General features: G+C 35.8%; 1 protein-coding gene across 1 annotated transcript in view; it reads right to left on the bottom strand.

The window, feature by feature from the left end:
- The window catches only part of LOC132130780 (guanine nucleotide exchange factor VAV2-like), a 226,896-nt gene that overhangs the window by 28,843 nt on the left and 184,752 nt on the right, over nucleotides 1-13,301 (bottom strand). The window contains 4 exon segments of the mRNA XM_059542587.1: nucleotides 2,213-2,313; nucleotides 2,745-2,813; nucleotides 4,204-4,302; nucleotides 6,947-7,052. Coding sequence (XP_059398570.1) covers nucleotides 2,213-2,313; nucleotides 2,745-2,813; nucleotides 4,204-4,302; nucleotides 6,947-7,052 — 375 coding nt within the window.

Here is a 13,301-nt window from a genome sequence, read left to right as displayed (position 1 = left end):
ACATTTGGATTTTACAGAACATTTTGAATTTTGTCAGAGTGTGCTGTCATTACCGAAAACAAACCTCTGATTATCATTACCTACACCACAGTAATGTAGAGCCTTTCCCTGTGAAAATGCAAATGCCCTCCGCAGCTGCTGTATTAAATTAATCTAATGCAAAACAAAGTCTCAGTTCCTCTCGCAAGAGTCTATACAGTAATTCTCACTGGGAGAAGTTATTTACCCACCGGAGAGATAAGATATCTATGGAAGTACTCAAGCGGAGGTTAAATTAGATGTCTACAGCAGAGAGGAAATTAAAAGAGAAACAAAGTCTTTAATGTGCATTAGAACAAGTGGCTGCTATAAAGGGCATTCTGAGTACTTTAAAGTCAACATGAAATAAACAGAGTATCTTGAACATTAAGGCAATACAAGTTACTAATATAAAGCAAATAATGATACATTTGATTATGAACAAAACTGATAATTAGAAGCAAACCATACTTAGTACCCTTAAAGGGAAAGTTACCCAAAAATTAAAATGATCTCATCGTTTACAGTACTCAACTCAGCCTTATGTCACTCCAAACCTGACTTTCCAAAGCTGTATTGTTCTGCAACGTCTTCTTGTCATTTAGGTTTTGGACAACATAAGGTTGAGTTGAGTAAAAGCTTGGTGACTGCCACATGATGCTGAACTAATCAGCCATGAGCCAGTGATGTCATTTTGTGCTAATCCCATTTGTGCTTGGAGTTTACTATCTACACATTCAACAAATGTCTATTTCAAACCCTAGTTAATATACACTAATATCAGACTTAAATTACATCTGGTGCAAGTCTTAAATAATGTTTGTGATTCTAAAAGGCTAAAAAATGTATGCTATGAACTGACTAGGGTCACAAGTAAAGTTGCTGAAAGTCTAGAACATTAACTTCCTCAAAATCTGCATGTATAACAAAAAGGATTTTTATAACCTTGTTATCTGATAACACTCTTGAAGTTCATAAGTGTTATCAAGTGGATAACACTTGGAGATCATGTTCCAAGAATTGTAGCAACGTTCATTCCTAAGATATTACTGCAAGGTTATGTGGTTGCTTAATAAACCAGAACACTAGACCAAAGTTCTCATCTCTGAGAAAGCATGCACTCTGATTGCAGTAAGGTCATCATTTTGTGTTACACCTACTTGGTTTTATTAAGTAGGTCCCAGATGGGACAAAAAACAGCTATTGTGCTGAGCACAGCAAGAGCAGAACTCTTACACAATAAAATATGGATTCAGAGGGTCTCAGTAATGCCTGATAACACAGAGTTTAATGTACTGTAGCATTACTAGAATAAAGCTACTTGTTATAGGACCTGTCATTTAGTTAGTCTTCAGTGTTTCTCAATAAAAAGGGAACTGCAGGGAAATTGTACATTAGTGAGCTGAATCAGCAGTGGTCCTAGACCAGTGACCTGATGTACACCAGGTACAGCTGCACAGATTCAAACTTCAGAGAGAGTAAAAGTGGCTCATCTGAATCTTAATATTGTCTGCTTTGTAAGTGAGAGTACACTATTAATGGATACACAAGAGAATATATTTTAAAAAGTGTCTCAAGGTTTGTTTTTTGTTTTTTCCAATCAGTAAAGTCAATGTGGTCCAATGTTGTCATTTTGGGGTTACTATTACTTTAGGGTCATGCTGTTTTATGATAGCTTTTAGGGGTTTTACAGAAATACAAAAATGACTGTAAAAAAGAAGAGACTGTATAGTAGCTAGATAAATTCTCCATCTCTGGTAGGTATAGATGAAACGGTGTTATGATTTTACTTGAGCCCCCAAGTATTTGTCATCCATTGTGGATAAAGTAGCTAAAACTTTCTCTATTATCTGGTTATTGATTTCTGATACAGCAGCTACAGGAGACAAAAAGAGCACTCAAAACAGGAAGTGTTCAGCTCTAAAGCAGCAGACTCTCACAGACAGGTCTATTTTCTTTCTAAGCCCTGTGGGTTGTGGGCTCTGATGAGGATTTATTTTAAAATAGCTGGGCTGCTGCGGTCAGGCGTTGCTGGTGTAATTGGATTTTTTTGGGGTGGGCGACAGCAGGAAGACTTTGCCTCCTTCACTTGAGGTCATTTCAGCTCAACAGAGGCTTAAGGTGTTGACAAAAGGGATAGCTGTTATAATAAAACTGACACTGATAAACCAAAATACTCCATGAAGGTACTGACCTCTCCTTGAAGTCCAGAAAGATCTTTCCCAGGCCACTGCCCCCAATCACCATGGCCAGGTCAATGGCCCTCAGCAGAGCAAAATGGACCTTGATGATGTCCTGTGGAGAAATGGTCAAAAATTGCCACCCAAGCAATATTTATTAATTTGTTGTTCCATACTTTTGCCCTCTCAGAATTATTAATTTGTTGTCAGACACAAGCTTTTTTCCTATTTAAATTTTTACCATTTATGCCATTTCAATTACTTAACATAGCCAGCTCATTGAGCTAATTTGACAGTCCAGTGTCTGAATATATATGCAGTATATATACAGTATATATATAGCAATAAAAAAATAAATGTACTTTGTATTTTTTTTAAGTAAACAAATACATAACTATAATCAGTAAATTCAACATTTAAGCTACTACAAAAATATGAGTAACATACAGTTCACAGTGATTGTTAATAAACATATTTTGGGAAAAAATAAACATAAAATATTTTTTAGGCTGTAAATGTAAAATAGAGTAGTAAATGATCACTCACCTCTAAATTCACAAATATGGTCTCCATGTCCTGTGGTGTTAACACTTGCTTCAGGGGAATCATATAATTCTAAAAAGGTAAAAGAGAAGAAAATACCATGAATGCCTGGCAGAAAAAATCAGAGGTGATTTCCAGAAATGGCACATGTAATTAAATTATTAAACAAAGTCAAAGCATACAATCAAATACATGCAATAAGACTGCTTATATCTTGTTGAGGTTTGATAATTGTCTTTGACTAACAAAAGTCTAATACTATTTGTCTAGCATGGCTGTGGGCAGGCTGTTCAAACATACTAAATCATGAGAAATCCTGGCAAATGCATCTATTTGTTTCAGTTGCAAAGCAGAAATGGTTTTCAGAGCAATACTGACACGTTTGGCATAATTAGGAAGAAAAAAATCAAGCAACATTCAGTTAACAAAGCCTCTGTCTGGTATATTAAATCAGCATGACCCCTCACTGCTTTGACAGCGATTCATCACCTCTAATACCAGTACACTGGCTTATTTAGTCACGCTTTAAATTCTGTTTGTTGTGTGTGACAGCACAATTGGAAACAGGGCAGGACAAAACATCACACATTTAAGTTTTTGTACAATTCTCATGTACAAAAGCCCCAGGGCAAGATTCAATCTAGTGCCAACAGTACTGATTTACTAAATGGACATGTTTTCTCACTTTATGCAAGTGCATGGCATTTCATGGCATTTGGCTGCCAACATCATTTTCCCTGCCAACATGTTACACATTCATGTAACATCAGCCAAAAAGTAAAGCTGTTTAAGATCTTAGTTTTTCAAAAGACTACAAAGAGACATTTTAATAATGTACTGATATTAATATTATTATGTGGCTGATACTGATGATTCTTCTCATATTATGGCTGATACCTGATAAATGGAAGATACTGAAATTAAATTTCATATTTTTTTGTCTAAATTAAAAACTAAAATCAATAGATGAAATGTAAATTTACACATCACAACACTACAATGTACAGTATACAAATGTTCATTTTGGGATTTGCTAAGTTTAAATGTTATGAAATGTTAACAAAGGTAATATATGCATAAAAATACGGAAATTTGCATGAACAACTGAACATTCAATATTGATAAATAAATAAAAAATCACTAAAATAACTTTCGTGCAGATATACGGTGTATCCCTGTTTTTTTTTTCTTTAGAAAACCATAAATCAATGATTTGTGCACAATAAGACTGAGTATTATTGTATAGTAATATTATGAAAGTAAATGGAAAGTTGACATTAAGGAATCTGAATAATTCAACAGGCCACCTAAGTACACTTGTCACCTAGTGCTCAGTTCTCATCTTTTGTCCTCTCCCTCTATCTATTTTGAATAGGGGTGTGCCGATCAAGACCGAAACCCAATTCCAGGTCTCAATTTCCACTCTCTCCAGCTCTAAAACTCTCTATGTTCTCACTCTCACCTTCTCAATGTCCTCCAGTGTCTTGTAGTACTTTGCCTCTGTCTCCTGAATCTCCACCAAGCAGCAGTTCCTCTTATCATCTTCTGTCATGCCCATTTTCTGTTATGGGAAAAAGAAAAAACACACAAAAAAACATGTTGGTATTGTCCTGCAGGATACCTACTCAGCAGCTTTAAACACCGGCAGAAGGTATCGAACTGTGATTTAAGGGAATTCAGGTCACAATCAGGATGGCCAAAGCACACTACAGTAAAAGACAGATTTACAGAGAATATTTCACAACAAAACATCAAGGGAAATGTTGACAAGGACTGTAGGTTAACCCCTTAACTGTCACCCCCCATTTTTTAAATAGGCATTAAAGTGCACTATCCAAACTAAAATTGCTGTAATTTATGAACACTTTGGAATATAAACATAAGGTTGGTCTCTTTTTAAAGAAGAAAATTAGCAGATGTTGGCAAAAGTGAAATTTTTCAAAATATTTAAGTATCAAAAAGTTATAGAAGTTTAAATGTACTAAAAATAATATGCGCTATATTAATTTTATTATATTTTATTTATTATAAATATTTTACATAACAGTTTTTACTCTAAAATTGGTATAAAATTAAAGCCTTGTGTCTAAATAAGTTATGTTATAAATTTGAAGTTGATATTAAAAAAATTAAGGTTCCTGTGAGATTTTATTTAGGGCGTCATACCACACACAGCCACCGGGAGTCATCAAAACTATTTTGAATTTTGCTTAATTAATTTTTCTCTAGATTTCTCTGTGAATTTTACTTCTATCTCAAAATAGCTCAAAAATATGAAATCCTGAGACTCAGACCTTTCCAATGTTTGTTGCCAAGATTATAAAAAGTTTTGGTTCTAGAAGACCGTAATGCATTATGTTTTATGACACTTGGCCCTGCCCACTAAGGGGGAGGTGACCGCCATTAGATTTTAAAGTACCATTTCCATGGTAAAGCAATGTCCGATTTCAAAATGTTTTCACAGGATGAATCTTGAGCTTCTAAGCTTTCAAATGATATATGATTTATGATGATTACTAAAAGATTTCTTAGAGAAAAAGACAACAACAAAAAAGAGTGCCAAGCGTCCCACAGGTGGGACGGTGACAGTTATGGGGTTAAAACACTGAGGTTCAAGCTAGAGTTTAGTCTTTCATTCATTCAAAACAACATACACGTCTAAGTATGAAGCAAAAAAACAACAACTGTAGGAAAGCCATAAATGTGGGTTTGATGAGGATTAAGGCACTAAATTAGGTTAATTCACAAAACAATAACAACAGAAAATGATCTAATAGAACATAATGCAATTGATTGTGTAATCTGGCTCTTGGTGTAATGCAAGCAGGTTTGCAAGCTTGTTTAAGAAAGTGGCGATAACACTGGAGCCTGGGGAAGATGCACGCCAGCTGAAAGTCAGAGCTGGAATGAACATAACAACAAACTTTTGAACATGTGGGACTGTTGGTGGACAAGGTCAAAGCAAAACTGCTTACATTCAAAGAAATTTAAGATCACAAACGATTGTTTCGGTAGAGAGTAAAAAAATTTATAAAAAAGGAAAAAATCCATCCAAAGGGCCGCCTAGCAACACTGAAAGCAGCCAGGATTGGGAATGACAAATACATCTGTGACAACAGTTGGTGTAGACATAAGAACATTTTCATGTCAGCTTCTGCCTGATTTGTTCCTCACTTTTCAAGTAGGATAGAATCAATGGCATTCAGGATCAAATCCAATCATATGTGCATTTTATAAATGGGGCCCCATATTTAAACTGTTCTGTCCTGAAGAGTTAAAAAACATACGCAAAACAATGGTCTGGCATATAGTTTAAATATGAACATGTGCAAATGAGATTTGAGGTGTTATTGAGATCTGGCCATCATATGCTTTCATTGCATGAAAAATAGCAACATAAGCATTTTTCAAAACATCTGATGACTAAAAATATAAAAAAAATTGTTCACCTATTCCAAATAAATAAAATTGTGAGGTGCCTGTGTGATGGATTTAATCAAATAAAGATATAAAGAAAATAAAGAAAATGAATTAAGAGTGTCACAAATAAACGAGCGTAGCCTATACTTGTAGCACAGTTTTTTTTCCTTTTGTTAATCTATTAAACATATTATAGCCTATTATATATTTTGTGTGATCCTATTCTTTTTATTCCTTTTATAGACTTAATTCCCCCAAAAAGACATTCTAATCTTACTGGTTTACGATTGGCTAATGTGCTTCATTTAACGGTCAGGACACCAACAAAATGCTGTCATTCTACAATTCTCCACCAGATTTATATGCTGTGCACAAGTTCAAGTAACTCAAAAACTTGTGTACACAAGCTGAGAACAAGTTTTGCGTTGAAACGAATGTACGGCCAATTTTCTGTCGTACGTTCATTTCATAAATGAGGCCCAATGAGAGTGGCCATTTTCAGCAAGTTCTTCATACTGTATATTCTTAAAGGGCTGAAGGGCTTGTACCGACACACATTTAAAAGAAAGGAAAGAGGACTGAAGGAGCATAAGAGAATCATGTGCGGTTCAGCATGAAACTTACCTGCATGTATCTGATCTGCAGCATTAAGAAGGCAAAGCGGTAAATGTAAGCAGAGCAAGTGAACTTGTGCACAGCCATGGGAAAATGACAGGAAAACAATCCATCTATATCCTCTCTCACACACGCACCAATGAGAGTCGTCCGTATGGCGTCTCACTCACCATAGGCTTTCTAACCTCCACCTTGATGATGTCCTCATAGATGTCGTCCCCATCATCCTCACAAGGGACACAGTCGTATATGTCATCCTCTCCCACATCATGCTCACTGTGCAGGAAAAAAAGGCACAGAGAAAGCAGTGGTTTAAAATACAATAAAAAGACAGATACAAATGGATTTACATTTAGTTGTCTCTGGGATAGCAGGAAGCATTTAAACACCAAGGCCTTTTTTAAGGTCTCCATTTAATGCTCTGAGAATTTTGGTAACTTTATAAAGCTTTATAAAGCCTGGAAGACCCAGGATATTTTTTTAATATAACTCCGATTGGATTCGTCTGAAGAAAGAAGAAAGTCATATACAGTAGGATGCCTTGAGGGTGAATAAGCCTAATTCATGGGGCGATTTTCATTTTTGGGTGAACTATCCATTTAATAAGGACCAATTCTCACTATTAACTAATTGCTTATTAGCATATATTTTACTAGCATATTGTCTGTTTATTAGTACTTATAAAGCACATGTTAATGACTTATTCTGCATGACCATATTTAAGATCCCCGTTAATCCTACCCTATACCTAAACTTAACAACTACCTAACTAACTATTAATAAGCAGCACATTATGGAGTTTGTTCAGTTTTTTTAAGCATCAAATCAGCATGTTAGTATTATTTCTGAAAGATCATGTGACACCAAGACTGGAAAAAAAAAACTGGCTGAAAATTCATCTTCGCCATCATAGGAATAAAACCCCATTAATTTAAGTATACACCATTATTTTAAATTGAAATAATATTTCATAATATACATTTTTTACTGTATTTTTCATCAAATAAATGCAAATGTTTTGGTGTGTTTATTTTTTTAAATATATATTTTAACAGTAGTCTATGGAAGTATCATGTGCCAAAGACATACTGTCTCCTAACCAGTCACAATGTACCAGGTCTGCAGTGTCAAGTTACCTTTTCGTCATCACTTGACGCTAAGTACTGCACAAAGACACAAAACAATGCACTAAAATATCCAGTGTTAAGTGTCAAAAATAGAAAGTGTCTTACAAAATATCCCAAGGTATCAGATATGAAAGAGATCATATCAATTTATCACATCTCTCCTGGTCAGGGACAGACATAGTCTGTGTCATCACATACAGTTCACGGCTCTGATTAGCTTGTGCACGTGTTCATCAGACATCGAAAAGAGCCCTGAGACCGTAGCGATGCCATTCATCAGTGCACACTCTGCCGTCATTCTCTCCGGGGAGACAAGGAACAGCCGAAATAAAACGGGCTGCCATCACAGAAGGTGTCCTGGTCCCAGCTGTGTCTCACAGCAACAATCAAATCAGTCATTCATCCCTCCCTAAGAGAAGACCTCACTCTCTCAAACACACATACCAGATGGCTTTGCAACCAGACAGCAACAAGTTCCTTCCACACTTCTGCTGATGTGCTCAATTGCAGGCTAAAACAAGTGTGAAAAGCTAATGCGGCTTGAATCAAACACCTGCCCAGGAGATTAGCTCACTGCCTCATCAGCTCTTGGAGAACAGAGATACAAACAGATCCCTCCATCCTTCTTTCAGTCATCCCTTCCAAAACAAGTGATGATAACAAAATTAACATTTGCTTTTATAATAAGATGCAGCAGTATATCTGCATCAATGTCTATCAGATAAAGAAATTTGCCATCCTAATCCTAATTAGCATTTAACAAATTGTGTGAGTGTGGATGCTCTGGAAAGCCACATTCCCACTTTAAAGCTTTTAAATTAGCTAGTAAGATGATTAGTACCATACTATAATATATATATATTTTTTTTGCTATTATATAACACTTCATGCTCTTTATCAAAATACGTGATTATTTCAACGCAAATGAAGGCTAAGACTAAGAGAATATTTTGCTAGAGGAACAACAAAGATAAGAAATTACTGGTGCAGATCCCGCTGGCTTCAGGGAGTTTGTGTGATTTGATTTGCAGCAGCAATCCCTTGCCAAAATGATTTATTTGCGACAAACTGAAAGTTAATTGTTTCACAGAGCACAATACTTCCCTGCTGAAAAAAACTAAACATTTTAAACCAGCCAAACTTGGTTTGCGGATGTTTTTGCTGGTTTTAGAGGGATTCAGGGAACTTTTCAACTGGTCTTGTAGGGTTTTGTAAGAGATACCAGACTAGCTGCTCAATGCACAACTATATCCACCAACTCAATTCAATTCGATTCGATTCAATTCAAATATATTTGTATTTATTTCACAATACAAATAGTTTCAAAGCAGCTTTACAGAAAATGCATGTGTCTTCATTACAGTTTAGAGAGTTCTGATATCAGAAGTAGGGCTTTCACTTTTGTGAAAAAATCATCTTCGATTTTTAAGACATAAGTGTTCATTGAATCGATTGTAAAATCGATTTTCCATGTCTAAAAAAAAAGACGTTTCCTTTTTCAACGTCAAATAATGGACGAACGTAAAGAGAGCGCTGGAAACGCACAAGTCAGCAATATTTCTTATTTATTGGCATGAAGTTTCGTGCAGAATAACAAACAGCAACAGGAGTGCAACAATTCTCGAAAAAATATATATGCAGAGGGGATGGCTGCCATAACAAAAGAAAAACATCACTGCAGGCTTCAACTCGGCTGCATTTATGATTTAGGCAATTCAAAAAATCTCCAAGATTATTTTAAATAATGATTCAATCCATTTCAAACAACTGTTCAAAAAGAAAACGCACTCCGACCGCACTGATGTACCAGGGACACACAGGTACAGCTGCGAAAGGTGGGGGTATTACTGCCAATTTTCCACCACAAAAGCCGGTCGGAATGGTCCTTTTCATAACTCAGAATCTCCTGTAACTAGATGCACGAATGAGGCGAATTCACGTCTACCACGCCGCGAGACCTCCAGACGCGCATAAACGCGTCTTTACATTGACTTAACATTGAAATCATTCGCGCCAGATTCTCTATTCGCGTTTGGTGTGAACGCAGAGAGGTCGCTTTCGACGTCAATGGGTCTTATAGGCGCGTAAAATTGCTGGTATTTTCTGTTTAGCTTTCGCAAGGCATACTGCACTTTCGGAATTCTTTATTTTATTTTTCTGCTTGTTTGTGAGTTTTGTTACATCTATATTTTTTAATTGTTTAATTATTTTAAAATGAATAGTGTACATATTTGGTTAAAAATCGATTCCCTATTTTCATTTTCGAAACTTTTTTTGGTTGGTCCGATCGATTGTGCAATCGATTTTCGAACTAAAAGTGACAGCCCTAATCAGAAGTGAATGTGTCCAAGTAATGTTCATTTCACAAATGAACAGTTCAAGGTAGTACAGTAGAATCATACAGTTAGCCAGCATGGATTAATGTGTTGGTAGACTACATAAATTTCTAAGCCATCACCATCTTGGTTTATATCCAAAACCGTTTCACTGAATCATGAGAATCGGAATCAAGACTGGAATAGATGCATAGAAGCCAATGGTTGGAGGATTGTTAGTCTAGCATAAGTTTCTGGGTGTTAATCTATCTGTGTGACCTTCTATAACTGCAAATCCAGAAAAGCAGCCTGAAATATAAATGAGAGAAAACAGCTGTACAGTTTTATAAAGAACTTCATCACCTTCAGTCACTCACATGAAGTGACATTCAGCCAAGTATGGTGACCCATACTCAGAATTTGTGCTCTGCATTTAACCCATCCGAAATGCACACACACAGAGCAGTGGGCAGCCATTTTTATGCTGCGGCGCCCGGGGAGCAGTTGGGGGTTCGATGCCTTGCTCAAGGGCACCTAAGTCATGGTATTGAAGGTGGAGAGAGAACTGTACATGCACTCCCTCCACCCACAATTCCTGCCGGCCCGGGACTCGAACTCACAACCTTTCGATTGGGAGTCTGACTCTCTAACCATTAGGCCACGACTTCCCATGACTTTCAGAACAAATGCTACTCAAGAGTATTATTTTTAGAGTGACTGAAATGTTTAGTTTGTAGATGAGGCTGCTGAATAAGAGTAAATCCACTGTTACTTACGATGAACAATGTGTGGATTCTTTGATAATAGACCTCAAGGGGGGGTAATTTGATCTATTACTAGAAGGTCTTATTAAAGAGTTTGTTTAAACAAAGCATCTGCCTATATTTGTATGTTTTATCACATCTTACATTGCTTTGCAGGATAGAAGTAAAATTCATTGATGTTCTACTAACACTATTCATTCGGATTCCATCCTATACTGCAAAGTCCACAGGAGTGTAAAGCACCATAATCAATAAATATAATAAATTAATATAACTATTGTAATAGAAAGGTTCTTGGGAGAACTGTCCTTCAATCAATACTTTCTTTAAAGGACAAGTTTGAAAAAAGGTGAAATGCTCGAAGTTTATTGAACCGTCTTTCGTTAAAACTGTGTTTTGCAGCAGGACCATTCCATGGATAAGACTACCTTCGCTTTGAAGAACTGTGAAATTGCTAAATTAAAAATAATTACCTTTTTGAACATGATTTGAATGGTTTTCATTTTCCAAAGTGACAAAACATGACATGCAAGCTTATGTTTGAACAGAAGGTAGAAATGGACAGGCTAATAAAAAGAAAGTTGCTGTCCTCAATCTAAGGGATTATTTGAAGTATGAATTGAGGTTGTACAGTTCACACTGAAGGACGGATGACTTGCTGTCCTCCCTCATTAGTCGAGTTGACTTTCCACACTTGCAGAGCTGCCATCTATCATAGCACAGTGGACTAACGAAAAAAACATAGGGTTTTTTTTTCTTTTCTTTTTTCTTACTGTTGTTAAAATCTGAATAGCAAAAAAAAGGTTATCTACTTTTGGATGCAATGACATGAACCCATTAGGTATAATTATGTAAAATCAAAAACTTTGGGCCATAATCAGCATGAGCACTTGGAAATAGCACAAAATGCTTCTTTATACAAGAATACAACAAACCAAAAACTAGCTCCACTGTCAAATTAATGTTATTAAGGCTGATCCAACTTGTGGCTCTGGTAGTTGGGCATTATGCATTTACATCTATGAATGCCAATGGAAAAATCATAACTAGTTTATGATTCAACATGGCTTAAATAGTCATAATATGTATACTGAAAGTGCGGAAAAATTCTTTATGATACCGGGGTATGACTCCATTTGGGCCATAACCAAGAATACATTGAAATTATGAAATATTTTGTGGTTTCGTGCTGTCTAAACCATAAGGACCACAGAGATTGCTCTGATACCACTCACAAGTGATTTCACTTGTCTAACAACATTCTTGAACCTTTCCTTTGCTTAGCCAACCACAAACCCAGAAAGGGAAAACCATGTTTAGAGAAGAGCAAAGGATCCATCCCAAATTCATAGCAGTATGTCAATAAAAGTTCACTTCACACACTGTCATACTAGAACTGATCCTAGTAACCCTGGATGAAGTAATGAGAGGGAAGATAAGGGGAACAGTTCATAGCACTGGCAGAACATACTACATATGGACTCAGGGCATGGCAAGAAAAGAGGACCACATGTTGTTTCTGCATGCCTGGCACACTGGCCCAGCCACACTGACCCAGTGTACTAGAAGAGGCCAACATGGTGTAAAGATTTGTACATATGTTATCACACAGGCGACATTTTGCATATCTGTCAGAAGATGTGACCCTGAGTCTCAGACCATCTATCTCAAAGCCTCTCTGAAGACAACAAATTGCAGTTCTGGTCAAAAAGCCCTTTTTAGTCTCCCCTGGGACTTGAATCAAATCCAAAGACCAGAAACAAAATAAAAAGAAACTGAATGCATTTAGAAGAGCATCAGCAGGGCACAGACGTAAATTAGTTTTTCAATAGCTGACATACATTTCAAGACAGCAGGGTGGCTGATACCTAATATAATATTAATATATAACAATAATAATTTAATAACAGTAAATTAGATTATACATTCTGATTGGCTGAGAATTAAATTGCTGAAATTAGAATTAAAATTTGTATACATTTACTCAAAATTCCTTCATTCCACAAATATTTAACATTACAAAACAGATTGGTCAATGATGTGTCACCCACTGTCATTTCTACTAATTTATTCAAAATTAAAAATATATATATTCACACATAGTTTGTTGATCGAGCCATTTACATATTTTTTCACAGGCAAAAACAATATATCAATGAGATGTTAATGATAATGATATCATAATGACTAAAAAAGCCTTACTGAAAGAATGACATTTTGTGGGAGAAAATAATTAATTATATTAGGAAAATTATTTATTTATCATCAAAATTATTTCTTTAAAAATAATATATATATTACTCATAAATGTACATATGT

Source organism: Carassius carassius, chromosome 47, assembly GCF_963082965.1.
Source record: "Carassius carassius chromosome 47, fCarCar2.1, whole genome shotgun sequence".
In the NCBI taxonomy this organism is placed as follows: Eukaryota; Metazoa; Chordata; class Actinopteri; order Cypriniformes; family Cyprinidae; genus Carassius; species Carassius carassius.
Note: the sequence above shows the minus strand (reverse complement) of the source record. Positions and strands in the feature narration are given on the sequence as shown.